At 46.8% G+C, this 17943-nt stretch overlaps 1 protein-coding gene across 3 annotated transcripts in view; it reads right to left on the reverse strand.

Annotated features, from left to right (window-relative positions):
* Window positions 1-17410, reverse strand: part of PAPPA2 (pappalysin 2) — a 268840-nt gene extending 251430 nt beyond the window's left edge. The window contains exons 1-2 of one of the 3 annotated variants that reach the window (XM_025430216.3): window positions 17189-17410; window positions 13700-15494 (exon numbers count right to left, since the gene is read on the reverse strand). In XM_025430216.3, coding sequence (XP_025286001.1) covers window positions 13700-14591 — 892 coding nt within the window. In that variant the 5' untranslated portion in view covers window positions 14592-15494; window positions 17189-17410. Of the gene's footprint in view, window positions 1-13699; window positions 15651-17188 lie in introns of those variants that run through there. The other 2 variants (XR_004817712.2, XM_035719433.2) reach the window with 2 other exon arrangements.
* Between the last annotated feature and the right edge of the window lie 533 nt (window positions 17411-17943).

Here is a 17943-nt window from a genome sequence, read left to right on the forward strand (position 1 = left end):
ACTATGCCAATCAGAATCTAAAGCCCCTTTTCCAATGGTTTAAAAGTCTAAAAAAGCAGAAGATAGGAAGTGTGTGTTCTCAAATTAAACCCAGGTGAGTCTTCAGAGCCCTGTGTGCAAAGAGAACACTTAAAGCCGACCTATGGGTCAACCCCTGCTGTAAAACAGCTTTAGCTGCCTGGCCTCAGTGTGAGAAAGAGAAGGAACAAGGAAAATAGGTGATTAAATGACATTTCAGATTAAATGAGGACTAAAGTCATTTTTTCCTTTTCATACGTATTAGAAGTCTTTCTAAAATGTTTTCTTCTGCCTTCCGGTCAGATACTTAAATTAACCAAAAGCAACCTGGAAGAGTTGAAGTAACACCAAACTGGGAACCAAGAAACTTGGAATAACTTGGAATGTGACCCCAAGCCTGCCGCTGTGTGATGTCTGGAAAGTGCCTTTCCGTCTCTGGCCTCATGCTCCCGTTTGTGAAAGAGAGGCTGGGCTGGGTTGTCACTAGGCCCCTGTTGTTCTGAGTGTCCAAGTCTGGGATGTCTAGGCTCATCCTGAAGGTTCTCATCCTTCTCATCCTTTCCCACTGTCAGACATCCTGTGATGGGGGCCACAGAAGGTGGAAAGGAGGGATCCCTGGGTGGCGCAGCGGTTTGGCGCCTGCCTTTGGCCCAGGGCGCGATCCTGGAGACCCGGGATCGAATCCCACGTCGGGCTCCCGGTGCATGGAGCCTGCTTCTCCCTCTGCTTCTCTCTCTCTCTCTGTGACTATCATAAATAAATAAAAATTAAAAAAAAAAAAATAAAAAAAATAAAAATAAAAAAAGAAGGTGGAAAGGATGGAGCTGACCCCACACCTCATGAATAGCTTTTGTTTCTATTGGATCTGTCTTTTGAACTCATCTTGCAATCATGTCCCTCTGTATCCTAAAAAGTGGAATAACTAAAATATCGTAGTTGAGAATACTAGTGAGTTAGAATCCAGTGCCTCGAAGTTTCACTACAAATAATCCCATGCTAAATTGTGTCACATAGATATACATGCATATCTGTGCACAGGAGCTCAGAAGAAAAGAGAATTTTCAGGGACAAAAATGGGCAGAGGACGCCTTAGGGGATCAGCCCTGGCCTGATCAACAGGCAGTGTCTCGAAGTCAAGGCTCTGTGCCACCACATCACCATGAAACGATGAAAACAGCAACCTGCATCAACACACTATGACCCAGGCATAGCTCTAAGCACATGATGTGTATCAATCTATTTAATTATTCCAACAATTGTATGAAACAGAAATAGCTATCATGCTAATTTTTACAAATGAGGGGACTTTAGTTGCCAAGTTCACACAGAGTAAAGGGCTTAAACTCAGAACACCTGACTCCCCATACTGAATTCCTCACCACTACATTAAGTAAAGAATTTAGATGGAAGAAGAGAGTGAGGTCGGACATTTCAGGTGAGGAGACAGTCTGTGCCAAGGCCAGGAGCTAGTAACAGGTGGGTCATGGGGAGAGGAAAGACTTCCCTGATTCGGGAATGTGGTTGACTCTGGGGAGCGAGGAGGTATCAGGTTCTATGTGTGGAAAGGGGCCAGATCATTCCCCATCAACTCATTCAACTCGGACTGCCCACTCCACTCCAGGCCCCATCTTGGCTGCTGGGGAGACACACACATGATCAAGATCCATCAAAGCCCCCAGAAGCCTGCAGGCAATCAGATGGCTCCCACTGCTGAGCCAAGTAGCTTGAACATGGGGGCCCCATGGTGCTGGACTAGAGAAAAGAAAGCCTGCAGTCTAGTAGGAGGCAGGGCCAGAGGCGAGATGGTGACAGAAGTACCAGAAACCGTAAGGTAAGCAGGAGCCTTTCTCTTTCCTACCTGGCTTTCTGTGGCCCAGCAGCATAAGGCATGTCTCTCCTAGTTCCCAAATCTAGCCCTAGGCAGAAAGCCAGAGGGGTGGGGCCACCTGTGTGCACCCTCCCCCTCCACTGCCATGGCTGTTCCTGGCTAAGGTCAGGCCTGTGACACTCTGCACCACTGTCCAAGGGTGCAGTAAAGCCACCACACCCAAGGAGCGAGGTGTGCCCAAGATTACCTCCATTCACAGGATGCATGCCACAGGCTAGATTATAAGGATTATAAGGACATTCTATTGTGCAATTACTTCATATTGTTAATGTCCCTTGAAATTATGTCTAAAATAGATTTCTGGGGATCCCTGGGTGGCGCAGCGGTTTGGCGCCTGCCTTTGGCCCAGGGCGCGATTCTGGAGACCCGGGATCCATTCCCACGTCGGCTCCCGGTGCATGGAGCCTGCTTCTCTCTGCCTGTGTCTCTGCCTCTCTTTCTCTCTCTGTGACTATCATAAATAAATAAAAATTAAAAATAAATAAATAAATAAAAAAAATAAAAATAAAATAGATTTCTGCTGTTTATTATTATTCTGCATAAAGTCAGAACTTATTTCAAAAATGGGTCTTGAATACCTACTTTGTGTTCAACAAATATCTACTGAATAAATAAATTAGTGAATGAATAGATTAAAAATTATTGAGCGAGGTACTGCCTACGTTTTATGTTAAACAATTCACCCCCTAAAAAAGACCTTTGTGATAACTCCAGATTTTGAGAGGACCAGAGAGGGAGCAAAGGCTAGGACCAAGGAAAGTTTCCAGATCCGTTGCTAGCTTCCCCCCCAGATGAACAAGATTAACCTCTTCTAGGTACACTCTCCCTTCCTTCCCCTAATGTGAACAGAAACACAAAACAAAAGTTCTAAGAAGAGAATAAGAAAGAGATCCTACGTACAAATCAGAAGCAAATAAATAGAATGGATAATTTCTGAAAATTTAGAAATAATCATAGCTAAAAACCAAGTTGTGATCATATCCAATTTTTCTGGAAGACTAGATCCTGATCAATATTTATCAAAGATTAATAGACTTAGGGGGCTGAAGAAGCTGAAGCAGAAGAGAATAATCACTCCTTCTAGTCACTATTGAGTGAATTTAAAACCTTTTAGCCATCTTCCAAACCAAGAGGACTTAAAGATCAGCACGTCTTCCTGTGCATACTTCCAAACAGAGTAATTCACTCCACAGTTTGTCAAAATTAATCCAGCACTTTGCTTACTCACACATTCATTCATCCTCTTGTTGAATATTTGTTGGGTGAGCTTTATTTTTTTTTAAGATTTTATTCATTTGTTTATGAGAGACACAGAGAGAGGCAGAGACATAGGCAGAGGGAGAAGCAGTCTCCCCACGGAGCCTGATGCAGAACTTGATCCCAGGACCCTGGGATTACAATCTGAGCCAAAGGCAGATGCCCAACCACTGAGCCATCCAGGTGCCCCAGCTTTATTTATTGTTAACATATTAGATACTACAGATGAACCAAGCAGCTGACAGCCCAGTGGAGAGGCTAGACTAGAAGAGAAATGGCACAGGAGAGCAGGGCCATGCAAGTTCATTTAACATCAGCCCCCGAGCACAGTGCCTGGTACACAGTAAGAACTCAGCAAGTATCTGCTGAATAAATAAAAAGTGGGATGGGAATCATGATAAGCTGATCTGAGTGTTCATAAGGCTGACTACAGGGTACCAGAAGAACCCAGAAGAGAACAAACCTACATTAGCAAGACCAAGGAATATTTCCCAGAAGAGATCATTCTAACTAAAAAGCTAGGGAGTAACTTAAGAGTAAATCAGATGAATGTGGGTTTGTGGGAGTGGTTTTCTTTTGGGAGAAAAAGTGCAAAGGCCAGAGGCCAGAGGCCTGGGAAAGAGTGGTATATCTGTGTCACTGCTCATGGTTTGGTGCCACTAGAAATTAACTCTGTGATGTAGTGTGTGTGTTTGTGTGACTGTGTGAGGGAGCAGTAACCATGCATGTGTGAGTGTGCATGTACACAGGTGCATATAAGTGTACATATAGGAATGGGTGTGTGAGCATGCAGTGGGGTCATCCAAGGGTTTACTCAGGAAAGTGACTTGAGCTACTTTGTACTTGAGAAAGCTCCCTTTGGTGTAGCTGAATGAATTCATCTCTTAAGTGAGAGACGTTCAGAATCACTGTGGCCAAAAGGAAGGTAGTAGCTGTGGGATGAATAGGACAGGTCCAAAAGATACTGTCAAAGTAGAATAGCCATCAACAGACACATGAAAAAATGCTCAACATCTCTCGGCATCAGGGAAATACAAAACAAAACCACAATAAGATACCACCTCACACCAGTCAGAATGGCTAAAAGTTAAGCCAAGAAAAAACAGGTGTTGGCAAGGATATGGAGAAAGGGGAACCCTCTTGCACTGTTCTCTAGAGAACAGTGTAGAGGATCCTCAGAAAGCTGAAAATGGACCTACCCTATTATCCAGCAATTGCACTACTAGGGATTTACCCCAAAGATACAAATGCAATGATCCGAAGGGGCACCCGCACCCCAATGTTCACAGCAGCAATATCCACAATAACCAAACTATGGAAAGAACTCAGATGTCTATCAATAGGTGAATGGGTAAAAAATACGTGATATATATATAATGGAATATCACTCAGCAATCAAAAAGAATGAAATCTTGCCATCTGCAACAACATGGATGGAATTAGAGGGTATTATGCTAAGTGAAATAAGTCAATCAGAAAAAGACAATTGTCATATGATCTAATTCATATGTGGAATTTAAGAAACAAAACAGAGGGTCATAGGGGAAGGGAAGGAAAGTTAAAACAAGATGAAATCAGAGAGGGAAACAAACCTCTGAGACTCTTAATCATTGGAAACAAACTGAGGGTCACTAGAGGGGAGGGGTTGGGGGTATGAGATAACTGGGTGATATACTATATGTTAATTAATTGAATTTAGATTTTAAAAATAAACATTAAAAAAAAGTTAAGTAGTGTTTTTTGGTGACTGATTCCTATCATATGTAATCTATTTTGAGGGAGGTGGTGGCAAAGGGTCTCCATGTGGGACAGGAACTCTAAGTGCTGACCTATGTGGACAGAGGCCTTTGCTGAGAGGAATTAGAAAAAACAAAAATACAACAAAACAAAACAGGAGGCATGGATTGAGATGGAACGGTCAAGATAGACCAGGATCTATCACTCCTTACAGTTCCTGCCATAAAAGTTAAGAGGCAGCTTCACACAGTAGGTAAGAGCATGTTGTCTAGGAAGAGCACGCACATTTGAGGTCCAGGCTTGTGACCTCAGGCAGCGTCCTATCCTGCTCCAGCTTCTCCACCTATTTCCTCCACTTATTCTGAGGAGCACATGTGTTCATGCTTGTGCAGTGAACACAGTATGGCCTGGAACAAAGTACCACACGAACTATTTGTCAAATACAAATTTCTTCAGTAACGTCTTGAGATGATTGAGCTTGCATTTGCAATGCTTTACATTTCTGTTACTTCATCTTCCATGATCTTCCTGTGTGTTGATGCTGTCTCCTGCTTTGATCATCAGCATATTATCACAAGGCCTTGAGACTCGGATCTCTCTTACCTTGAAATAACCCTGTCTGAATCTGTGTCTGCTTCTGACATCATCTCCTCCCCAAGAGCAGAGTTTCTGTGCAGGGCACACAAGACCCTACTCTCTGTCTTCATTCTCTGACCATTCATTCATATCTCCACTCACTGTAATGGAGCATCTGCCCCTTCAGACTCCCAATTCTGGAGTAAAACTGCTCTCTCTCAAGCCACCAGTGATAACCTAACTGCTGGATCCACTGAGTCCTCCTCAAGCCTGCTGGATGGCTGGACACCACTGCACCATCTGACACGTTCAAAGTCCTATCCGTTTCTCTTTTCCCCAATTCTGTTGTTTCCCAGGCCTCCTTCTGTCTCCATGGTTAACCACTCTCCTTCCCTAACCTCAAGGAGCTCTCAGACTCAGCTAGGCAAGACAAGACCCTCCCAGTGGCTAGGCTGTAATAACTGGTTACAGGTCTGCTCCCACTAGGAAGCAAGGTCTTGCCCATTTTTGATTCTCCAGCACATGGTTAAATGCCTGAAACTTCACCTGCTAGAAGCTCAATATGTTGGATAAGTGAATAAATTAATGGAGGAATGAACAAGTAGAATCCAACTACTTTACTTCTTCCCTATCCTTTCCAAAATGTATAGCAATTATTTGTATGAAAATTAGCAAATGATGAGTAGCTGCTTACAGTAGCTGTATTCACTGTGGCCAAAAAGTGGAAGCCACCACAATGTCCATCAACTGAAGAATGAATAAACAAAATGTGATATATCTATGGGATATTACTCAGCAATAAAAAGAAATGGAGCTCCGGTACATGTTAAACATGATGAACCAACCTCCAGTGAAAGAAGCCAGATCCAAATATGAAATGTCCAGAAGAGGCCAATCTATCGAGGCTGAAAAGAAATTAGTGGTGGTCTCTCACGGTGGTGGATGCAGGAAGGTGAGGAGGGAAATGGAAATGGGGAGTGGCTGCTGATGGCTTCAGCATCTCTTTTGGATCAAATGAAACCTTTTAAAATCAGATTCGTAAAAGTTTCACAATTCTTAAAAAAAAAAAAAAGGACCGCTGGGTGTCTCAGTGGTTGAGCATCTGCTTTCAGCTCAGGTCGAAATCTTGGGGTCCTGCAATCAAGTCCTGAATTAGGATCTCCACAAGGATCCTGCTTCTCCCTCTGCCTATGTCTCTGCCTCTCTCTGGTGGTCTCTCATGAATAAATAAATAAAATCTTAAAAAACAACAACAACATTGATTGTAGAGTGTGAACACATGACTCTATGGTATGTAAGTTATAGCTCATGCTATTTTTTTAAGTAAATAAACAAATATAAACTCCACCTGGAATGCTCAAACCAAAAAAGTAGCAAGACTTGTTTCCTGCAGGAAATCTCTGGAAGTTTCAATTTTTACTTGAACAGACAGCGTTTTCCCACCACGGATACTGCCAAGGCCTCTCTGCAGGTAGTATCATGGGGAGCACAGGGCTAGGAAGTGAGGCAAGAGAGGGCTGTGGGAGAAGAATGGCACATGGGAAGTACCCTTCAGACCACAGGCTAGCAAACTATGGCCATGGGCAAAATCTGGCTTGCTGGGCAGCCCGGATGGCTCAGCGTTTAGCGCCGCCTTCAGCCCAGGGCGTGATCCTGGAGATCCAAGATTGAGTCCCGCGTTGGGCTCCCTGCATGGAGCCTGCTTCTCCCTCTGCCTGTGTCTCTGCCTCTCTCTCTCTCTCTCTCTCTCTGTCTCTCATGAATAAATAAATAAATAAAATCTTTTAAAAAAAAAATCTGGCTTGCTGCCTATGCTTATAAATAAAGTTTTACTGAGACACAGACGCATTCATCCATTTACATGTTGTCCGCGGCTGCTCCACACACTCTAAAGACAGAATAGCTGCAACAGAGACTGTATGGCCTGCAAAGCCTGAGTCATTTACTACTGTCACTTCACGGAAAAAGTTTGCTGACCCCTGCTCTAGACTCACAAGCCTAGGGTCTTGCTACTTCAATATGGTCCACACAATAGCACAACTACCGAGGAGTCTGTTAGAAATGCAGAATCTCCGGCTGCCCCAGACCTGCTGAATCAAAATCTGTACTGTGTCACTTAGTTGTGTTAGTGCAAAAAAGCAGATGCCAAGACTGGATTCATGTACAAAATTTCATTAGGGGAGACAACTCGGAGAAAGAATAGGGTGGGCGGGTGCCTGGAAAGGCTGGGATAGCCCTCGGTCCGTCCTATCAGTCTGACCTTGAAGGAAGGAAAGAGGGAGCAGAGGTACAGCGGAAGCTGTTCAGACACAGGAATGTTCTGCAAGCCCTTTGAGAGTCTTGAAGCCAGAGTTGGCTGTCAGAGATGCCCTGATGCTCAGGAACTGGTTTGCTTTATCCTCACCACACCAAAGTGTATGTGGCCTCAGTGCAAATGTCGTGATGAATTCAGAGCATAGCTCCTGGGGTCTCTGGTCAGTGAAACAGCCAGCAGTTGGAGGCCTGTGAGGCTTATCCTCAGTACAACCACTGCAAGGCATGTGCCCATGGCAGCCATTGCATTTTAAGAATCCCGAGTGATCTCTATCAATATTTAAGGTGAGAAGCAATGCTCTAGAGCGTGAGTTGGCAAACTTTTTCTTTTCCCCACAAAGAGCCTCCAGTGCAGAAAGTTCCTCTCACCATTCTTCTCATCCCTAATGGGCATACAGCAATCTAAATTTCTATTTTATGTCTCCTACAAATGTAACTGAGAGCCTAACACTGTGCTAGGTATTTTAGGATGACAAAAGTGAATCAGATATGCATCTGGCTCCTGGGGAACTTTGAGTAGATAGAAATGAGACATGTACAGAACTGATAAGGCAGGAAGCAACACGTACCCCCAGAAACCACCTGTGAAGGGCTGTGGAAGCTATGTGAGCTCACCCTCACATAGGAATCTGGGAAGGCTGTACAGTCAAGGGGCTCAGCTGTTAGCCAGGAAAGGGGCAGAGTGACAGGTTTCACTTCTAACAGTAGACATTGTTCCCCTTCTGGAGGGGCATACAGGCACAAGATCAAAACCCCTCATGTGCAGATGCTAACTTACAACCATCAGGGCACATGGCTTGTCTACACAAGCATGTGCATGTATCTCATTCTCACCACAGAAGGCAAACCCACCCCCCAGAGACCAACATCAGCCCTCACATCCATAGTTCTTCCATGCAAAGGGTAGGGGTGCTATAGCTTTGTTGCACACCTGGGCCCTAGTCAGGGAGCAGAGCTGTAATGTGGAACGAAATGCATAATTTGCCAGGGTGCCATGAGGGCAAGCACTGTGACTTTGATCATTGCTATGACATAGGAAGAGGCAGCTGAGGAGGATGGTCACAGAATCCTCATCCTGAGGAGCTCTGTAACAGGTATGTACGTGGCTCTTCCGCTCCCATTAAGACTGGATAAAGTGGGAGAGAGCACACATGGTCCTTCTGTTCAATTCTCCTCACATCCATGCTGACACTTCTAAGTGCAGGATCTGTCTTCTGTGAAGCTCCATGTCCACACTAGTGAAACTTCTTACCCTGAGTACACAGCTCCCTTGTTGGGAGAAGGGGATGTCTTGACATCCCATAAAATTGCATTTTTCAGATGTCATTCAAAATATACCCAAAAAAGCCATCAAAGTGCTCTAAACAAGAGGTTTTAAACCCATGGCAGTAGACACTGGCCATCAAGCAAATCCAAAAAGCTCTGAAAGTTATGTAAACTATGTGAATATGTACATTTCTCTGGGGAGTAAGCATAGCTTTCATCAGATTTTCAAAAGAGTTTGTGATGCCAAAAAAGCTTTAGTGCCATTGTCCAATTTATTCAAAATAGTACTGCTCAGGGTAAAAAGAACACATGATTTTTTAAAAATTGAATTCTTTTAGGCATCTGATTCTACAGTGTTCTCAATCATCTTGAAACCATCTCGTGAAAAATCCTATTTACCATCATTCCTATTTCACAGATTACCTAACTAAATTCCTAAGAAATTAAAATGAATATTCTGGCGTAAGGAAAAATGATAGGTTCTGGGTAGAATCAAAGATAAGTAGGGTAACACCCACTGCTCTTAGTGATGACTGTCTCCCGCTGTTAATACCACGTCGTACATAAGTACCAGGAGCCAAGCCCTGTGTTGGGCACTTTGCATATGTGACTTATTTAAACACCATAATGATTCCGTAAAGACCTTATCTCATTCCTCGATCTGAGGAATCCAAGGTTCAGAAAAGTTCAATGGGTGGCCAAAGATCAGAGCCCTAATAAGTGTCTGAGATGAGATCTGATTCCAGGTCTGCCTGACTTCTCAGTTCTGTACTCTGAAACTTGGATCCTCAGAAGAGAACTGGTCTTCAAGTTAGGGACAGTTTCTTAGACATCTTTGTATTCTCCGCGGTGCCTTGCAGGCTTTGTATGGCAAGGCACTCAGTAAATATTTGTTGAATGAAGAAACACGGACTTGGGCTCTAATCCTGCCATGGACTTACTCAGTCTCCTGCAACTTGGAGCTGCAGGTGGTTACTCAGCTGGGCAACTGCAGGGAACATTTGAAATCAATTACGGGTGAGGAGGAACCCATTAAAAGTTTCTCTTCTGTGTATGTTGGGGTTGAAGGAGGGGAAAGGAAGCTGAGAAGGAGGGAACAGGATGGTTTCAGGGTTGGGTGCTGGAGCTTAAGGATTTCCCATCAGGATGGGACAGAATTTGGCTTCTGTCCACTGCTGAGTTCCAACAACCCAACCAAATAGGCTGGTGACCTCAGGTTACTCCTCCATGGCCCCACCTCCCTAAATTGCCAGGTCCCTGCATCCTTACTTTCATGGAGGCCCGTATGCCAGAGCAGTCCTACACAGTCCACTCCCACCTCCTACTGCCCTCATCCAGAGCACAGGCAATAGGCAACTTTGGAAGGCCTAAGCCTGGGGTGGTGGGGGACACCATCACATCCCCTCTAGGGGCCAGAAAGAACTTCAGCACCTAAAGTCTGTGAGGCCTGCATTGTTCCTGGCCCTGAATAAAAGGATTCCAGCAATCCATTCTGGAATCTAACTTCTTATTTTGGAAGAATGTGGGAGTTTAGGGTGGAGGGAGGAAGTAACTAGTTGATTTTGTTTTACTAGTTCCTGCAAGTGCAAGTCAGTTACAACCCCCAATACCACTTTAGCCCTTTCACATAGGCCCTGCAAAAAGACCTGTATGAAGCCAACCCTAAGGGATGCCTACCAACAACACTCTGGGAGGGGATGATAAAATACAGTCCAGAGGCCAGGACAGGGATGGCATTCCAAGAAACCAGACACATTCCCCACTACGTGGCTTCCAAAGAGTCACCTACTCTCTTATGCATGAAGCAACACTGCCACCTAGTGCCCCCTGTGAGAAGTATTCCCTGAGGCCCCACATCACAGGGGGGTTCCCTCACAGTGGCCAGTAGAATTGAATTGCTTAAGGTATCTTCTGAAGGCAAAATGCCCCAAGTTTGGGACATTGAGAACTGAGATGCTGAGCCTAAGGAGATAGAAGCTGAGGTTGGAGGGCCATTGGAAAAGAGTTCAGGGTCCAGTCTTGCAGCATCTCAGATAATTCTCATTGGAGCAACAGAACTTCAAAGGCTGGATTAGGTTTAGCTCCCAGGAACATGATCCAGTTGTTATTTTGCACAGGTGAAGGCCCACCAGCACAGGAACAGGCAGTGACCAGCTACAGGACCAGGGCTGGGTAAGAGAGGGCAGACGGACTGGTCTGTTGATAAGAGTGAGTAAATTCATGTAAATCAGAGACTTTTAAACCTGAGGGGGACTGCCTTTGGCCACCTCACAGCTCTAAGCCATGGGACCCATGGGCGAAGTAAGGACATGAAGCACAGTGAGTAGACGAAGACTTATGCCCTCGGGAGCCCGGCCACTAAAATCCTGAAGAATGAAGGCTTTGTTCTCAGCCCCCATCTTTCCCAGACTTTTACCCTAGATCTTTCCTGAATATGTTCTGATGTGTGCAAGCCTAAGGTAAGCTACAGGAAGTTAGGTGGAGAGGAGCCTGACCTGGGTATTCCCCACCCTCGGCGCTCCTGGTGTGGACCTAAAGGGGAAATACCAGTACACCACAGGGGCCACTTTGATTTGAAGAGAAAGAAGCCTCAGAGGCTAGACTTTCGGCAAAAGACTTCCTGCCTAATTTTACATGCTTCTAGAGGCAAGGGAGTTCAGAGGGACACTGGAGAAGGATCTGAGCGTGTGCACTGTGGCCAGGGTCGGTAGGAGGGGGGCCAGGTGACTGGGGAAGGACAAGTGGGGCAAGGGACAGAGATGTGGGTGGGGGGTGGGGAGGCAGGTGAGGCACAACAAGCAATGCTATAACTAGAATCAGCTCTCAATGCTATTCTGCAGAGCACAAGACGAGACATGGAAGGTATAGGACAGAAGTCAGGTACCCACTGTCCTGAATTTGTTCCCTCAGGTTTGGCTTTTAATAACTGAGAGCCTCTGAGAACTTCGCTCATATATTCCTGTTGGATCCTTCTCTGATTTTTCACAGCCAGGGAACTGATCCCAGGTCCCTCTGTTGCTACTGCAGGAGGAGGGGTGAGTGGAGCCGTGGGTCTTGGTCTAGACTGCAAGCACACAGTCTCCCTGGCAGATGGGTACTAGGAAGCGAGATTAGGCAGCAAGAAGATGTCATCTGGGAAAAGCTGTGAAGCTGCCAACTCTGATCAGATAATCATCTCATTATTTCTTCCATTTGGCCCCAGAATAAGGATTTCCTTCTACTTTTTCTCTGCCCCCACCTATCTTACAGCCCAGCCCCTTCTCTCTCCCCTCCCCTCACGCCCTCTCTCCCACCCAAAAATAAAATAAAGCAAAACCACAAGACTCTAGAGTGCTCAGTGTCTGGGAATCCCAGCTTCCAAAGGAGAAATCACAGCCAAAGAGGGGGAGACAGTGTGTCCAGGAGGGATGTTCCAGCAACACCCCATTGAAAGAGGCTCCCTCCTTCCAGATTTCTTTCTCCAGTCTGAAACTTATTTGCAGGCATCCAGCAACCTGAGAAGTTTTTCATTTGGGGAGTTGTCAAGCACTTCAGGAGCTCTAGGGTTCCATTCCCACTTGGCCTCTGGCACACTTGTCATTGGTTTTGGTTTCCCAACCAATGTAAATGGGACTGGCAAACATCAAAGGGCATTGTAGATAATACAAATTAATGAGATTGAGATAGATCTACAACATGCCTAGCCTTGTGTGAGGTTCTATCATGGGGGGAATCCAAAGGGATAATGAGACAGTAAGCAATGACCTGTCATGTCTAACCCTCGCCCCTTGCTTGAAACCAAACCCCTCCCCCCGCTTCCTGCCCCCATAAGGCAAGGGAGATAATTATTCCTAATGCTATCCTTTTCTTTGTCCTTCTGGGTGACTTTCCTTGAAAGCCAAGATCTGGGTATAGCAGAAAACACTATAGGTAATGTTCTGGGATATTAGCTGTGATCAGAACCATAGTTACACACGGTTCCCTTTTAGGTCTTTCGTGCAGAAGCCAGGGCTAGACACCGGGATCCTGGCTTGTGAGTGCTCATCTTTCCCAGCTGATGATGCTGTTCTTAGGCTAGATACATGATTGTTAGGACCAGTAAAGGGACCCCAGGACCTGGGCCAGAGAGTAGCATTCTGCTAAGTTCCAGGGCTGCTCAAAGAAGAGAGAACCACCAGGGCTTAAGGCTGTGCACCTGGAAGCCCTGTTCTCCTGTGGCCTGGCCCCACCCATGCCTGGTTCACTGTGTAAGTCCTGGTTCCGACATGTAGTGTCAAAGTTGCCCTGGTCTCTCAGACTGAACTACGAGAAATGGAGCATGACACCTCTTCCCCACTGACAACAAACCAAAGATCTTTCCCTTTAAAGAGGGGTAAGGATCGAGCTGAAGGTCTCCTAAGTGCAAGCAAGACGTATAGAACCACATGAGATCAATACTCATTGGGACAAATGCTCTTGTGGTTAGAGAGTCATTATCGTAGTTGATGTCTGGAGTCCGGCTGTGCTGATGAATAAAGGCCCTTCCCCCCTCCCTCCCTGGCCAGCACCTCCTGGCTCTCCTGCCCCTGTCCCCTTCCTCTCCTCGGCCCCCTATGTCTAATCCAGGCAAAAGTAAAGCCAGCTGTACCCCCAAGGACCACAGAAAGCCCAGGAGTGGGCCATTACCTGCAATGATGGCTGGATTGTTCTGTCCTCCCTCTGGTCTCACCCAGGCTTCCACTGTGAACGCCTCCCGGGGAATCGCAGCCAGCACTTCTGGACGCAGCAGCAGCCGCCCCCGCCTCCCCGAGAAGTACAAGACAGGCAATCCTCCGTGGGGGTTAAAGGTCTCTGCTTCCCGGGAGGGGTCCCCTCCATTCTTCTGGATGCTGTCCTCGGCCAGACTGGTCCTGACACCATGTACAAGGGGATGCTTAGGCCAAGACTGGAAATGCCAGGGAGAGACACCGGGGTCTCCCAGCATGCCCCCAGCTTGCCCCTTCACCGCCTGGCGACGATGCCTGGTCTTGGCTCGGCCTTTCCTTCGGCTCTCTGGTTGGGGTTCCTTTGGGCCACGAATGGTGGCATCCATGGCTGAGCGCTCCTGAGTCTCAGCCTCACCTGGAATCTCCTTGGATCTTCTATCGCCAAGATAAGTGTCATTGTCTCCCTGCAGCTCGGACCACCTATTAGAACCATGCCGGGCCCACAGGGTAGCTGGCTGCTCAGCTTCACCCCTCAGCCCTACACTTCCAGCTGGGCTCATAGCCATGCCCCCTGTGGCATCTGGCTTACTGTGTCCTGCCTGGGGGCTTCCCTGCCCCCCCACAGGGTAGGGCCTCAGGTGGTCCCCAGGCCTGCTGGGGTAGACCCCAAAGAGGTGATTCTGGGGAGCAGCTCTGGGTCTTCGCAGCTTGGCCCCCAGCCAACAGCGTTCTCCTTCTGACAGCACCTGGCTCAGGTGTCCCCTCTGAGCCAGGGATCTCTTGCGCGTCCAGCCCGGCTCCAAGCTGGCAGTACTGAGTGCCCATCCAGCCAGAATCACCAGGCTTATTCTCAGGATCTTTAGGCACATCATACCTCCCCCAGCTCTTTATATGGAACCAGAAGTCAACTTCTGGGTACCACACAGGAATGATGGGGAGAAGAGAAAGAGACGGCGAGCAGTGGATTCGCAGTCACCAGGGAAACTGTTTTGTTCACGGACCAAACTTTTAGGAGCAGCCCCAAAAGAGTGCCTCTTCTGGCTACCGATGATGAGTGCTGTGCTTCCCTCTCCCTTCTCCCTTGACCTGGCTCTCCTGGCTCTAGTTTTGTCCTTGCAGAACAAAGTTCATTTCTCTGGGTTCCTTGGAACCTCCTCCCAAAGAGCTCAGGTTTCTTTCTTTCTTTCCTTTTTTCTTTTGGTCCCTTCTTCAATAGCCCCTCCCCCCGCTGGTACTAGAAGAGGGACACACAGACAGCAGCCAAATCCTCCCAAACACACACTCCCTCCCAAACCGGTACCACTCCCTACCTGAAGTCATTAAAGAGACACTTATCTTCTAATTTTCATTTCTTCCTCCCTTTTCCTGCCCTAAGGGTTCAGTTCTTTCTGGAGCCCTCCACCTAAGATACCTCCACCTTCAAACAAATCGCTGAAAGAACTTGCATACAGAAATACCGAATCTGATGCTTAGATCTCAAATTGCAAAGGGAACGTGAGGGACACAGAAATCCAAGCTGGTACTTAGCTTTTGCTCTCCAGAGGTCCTCCTCAGCCAGATCCCCATCCAGCTGCCAGTGTGCCTGTTCAGGTCACAGTGTTTCCCTCAGCCTGGTGCTTGGGCTTTGGAGCGCGGCGGGTTTTTTATTCCCCTTCCAACTTGTTGGTATGTTGCAAGTCTCCGTAAAGTTCTCCTTGGGGATGCCAGTCTGGTGTCCTAATAACCTTATAAGTCTGAGAGCCCTTGACTTCACCTTCGGGGTGTCTTGTGGGTCCCTGGGAAGATGGGAAAGAGAGTGAGAAGAGCATGTACTTCGGGGAACCTGTTCTCTCAGCGCCTCCTGCTTTCCTCTCTCCCTCTCTCTCTGCCTGTAATTATCTTCTTGTTTGTTTCATTTAAAGACAATGATGATGTCAAAGCTAATAAGTTCGGTGCATCACTCCACCTACTCCCTGTCCCCTCCTTCCTCCTGAAAACCTCCCCACCTCACCGAGGCACAGGGGACAGACGCTACTTCTGGTTTCCCCAGTAAAACATCTCGGGCTTTCTCCTTCAGCAGCCGCAGCCTACACAATCAATAGCAATCAATACTGTCTTGGAGCACTCTTTTCGGTGTGTATTCTCTCTTTCTCTCTCTCTCTCTCTCTCTCTCTCTCTCTCTCTCTCTCTCTCTCTCTCTCTCTCAGACACACACACACTTGCACATGTGTTGTGAACAGATCTGCTTACTGTCGAATAAACCCCCACCAGCCATTCAGGGAACACTTGCTTCTCTTTCTTTGTTTTGCCACAAGCCTCCTGTATTTCCCCCCTCTTTCAATCATTTGGGATTCAAAAGAACAATACCTCAAATTCACTTTACACTGGACATTGGGAGAAAGGAAAAATCAATTAGCCCGCCTTAAGAAGCATTATGTGGGAATGCTATGAATTCGCACTACACAGTCTCTTTTATTCACTCTGAAGTTTCTCACTCGGAAGTTACTAAAAGTCACCATATGCTGAGTGAGCAAATAAACAAATGAGATGCTCAAAATAAGTAGTTTACAAAAGTGAACAGCTAGACACAAGCAATGATTTTTTCAATTGATTTGAAATGAATGGAGAAGATGGGGAAGTAAATAACATGACTCCAGCCTCTGCAATGTTTGCCCAGAGGCAGGCTATGTCTGAGTCCCACCCCCTGAACACACGGACGTGTACATACACTCACGAACGTATGCACACACAGAGAGCATGCTTCTGAATTCTCGACACAGGTGAGGATGTTTGACCACAGGTGGGCACATAAAACAGGTAGAGAAATACATTGGGTCCTTCCTTACTAGGAAAAATTACTCACGGTTCTAAAATCCCTGCTTGTGCTGCCCACACCTAAAACATGCAGCCCACATACTCTGGAGTGAGATCGCAGTGCCCCTTGTGCCTCGAGACTTCCCCTCGTCTTCTCAACTCCTCCAGCCCTGACTGGTCTGCTTCTGACATACTGTGCCCTAATCACCCACTCCCTGGCATGCCCAGCTTCCCTCTGCAGCATCCACTGGAGCCTCAAAGCAAGTCCCCAAAGAGGAGATCGATTCAGGCACGTGGACATTACTAAACAGAAAAGCCCTCGATCCTAGACTGTCCTCTTCCCTTGTTTTCTTATCTCCCTTCACTCCTTCTGACTTAGTCCTTTCTTTTTCTTTTTTTTTCTCCCCTCTGAAGCAGCTCAAAAGAGTTTGAGGCTTTGGAAGGGAGTAGAGGGAGAGGTAGAAAAGACAGAGAAGGGGGGGCAGGGAGAAGGGAAGAAAAAGGGAGGGGGGGCAGAGAGAGAGACAGAAAGAGAGAGAGAGAGAAACAGCAGGAAAGACCAGAAGGAAAGAGAGGAACCTTAGTGTAAATGAAGAAAAGATACTCAGGTAAGGAAAGAAGAAAACTTCCCCCTCCTTCATGCCACCCCCATGACCCTCAGAAAAAGGTTCCATACCATTCATTTCAGGAAGGAGGGATTACACAGCAAGGAAGGATTCCGCCTGCTTTTCTGCCCCTGTTAATGTGTGAATGATCTTGTAGTCCCTATAGGGCTGTCCTGGCTCTCAGCTGCTAGTAATCCATTCATAAGGTTTCAAGAAGCTATACAAAACTCAAGCTTCCAGTTTAGTTTCTCTCTCTCCCCTTCATTCCTTTGCTCACCACTCTCCTTCAGCTCTTGGCAGTCCAAAGTTTAAAAAAAAAAAATGTTGAACCATTTCTGTGTTTTCCTCCTGTTGTAACTTTTGCTGTGACATCATAACCCTGCCCACCAACACCCCACCTCTCGCTCTCCTTTCCATCCCCCCTCCATCAGCCCCAGGCCCCCCAAAGCACCCTCCCCACGGAGAAGAAGGGCTCCTGTCAGTTCCAACGTGTGAAAACACAAAGCTACTAGAAGGTGCCCCCCTCCCCTCCGCCCCCCTCCCCTCTCCCCCTCCCTGCCTTACCCACCGCTCAGCCACGGCTCTCTCAAGGCTTGTAACAATGATCCCATCTGTTTGACATGTGCGGAAAGGTGGGCTGGATTCAAGTAATCTGTCAAGTGGATCAGATAAAAACCACAGCAGCCCCCTCCTCAATTCCATCACACACACTTGCACATCACACCCCAGCCAAAGTGTGAGAGAAGTCAGACGTGCACAGCACCCACCCTGGATGCCAGGGAGGGAGACACCACACGTGCCAAAGGCAACGCACATTTATATATAC

This window comes from Canis lupus, chromosome 7 (genome assembly GCF_003254725.2).
Source record: "Canis lupus dingo isolate Sandy chromosome 7, ASM325472v2, whole genome shotgun sequence".
Lineage (NCBI taxonomy): Eukaryota > Metazoa > Chordata > Mammalia > Carnivora > Canidae > Canis > Canis lupus.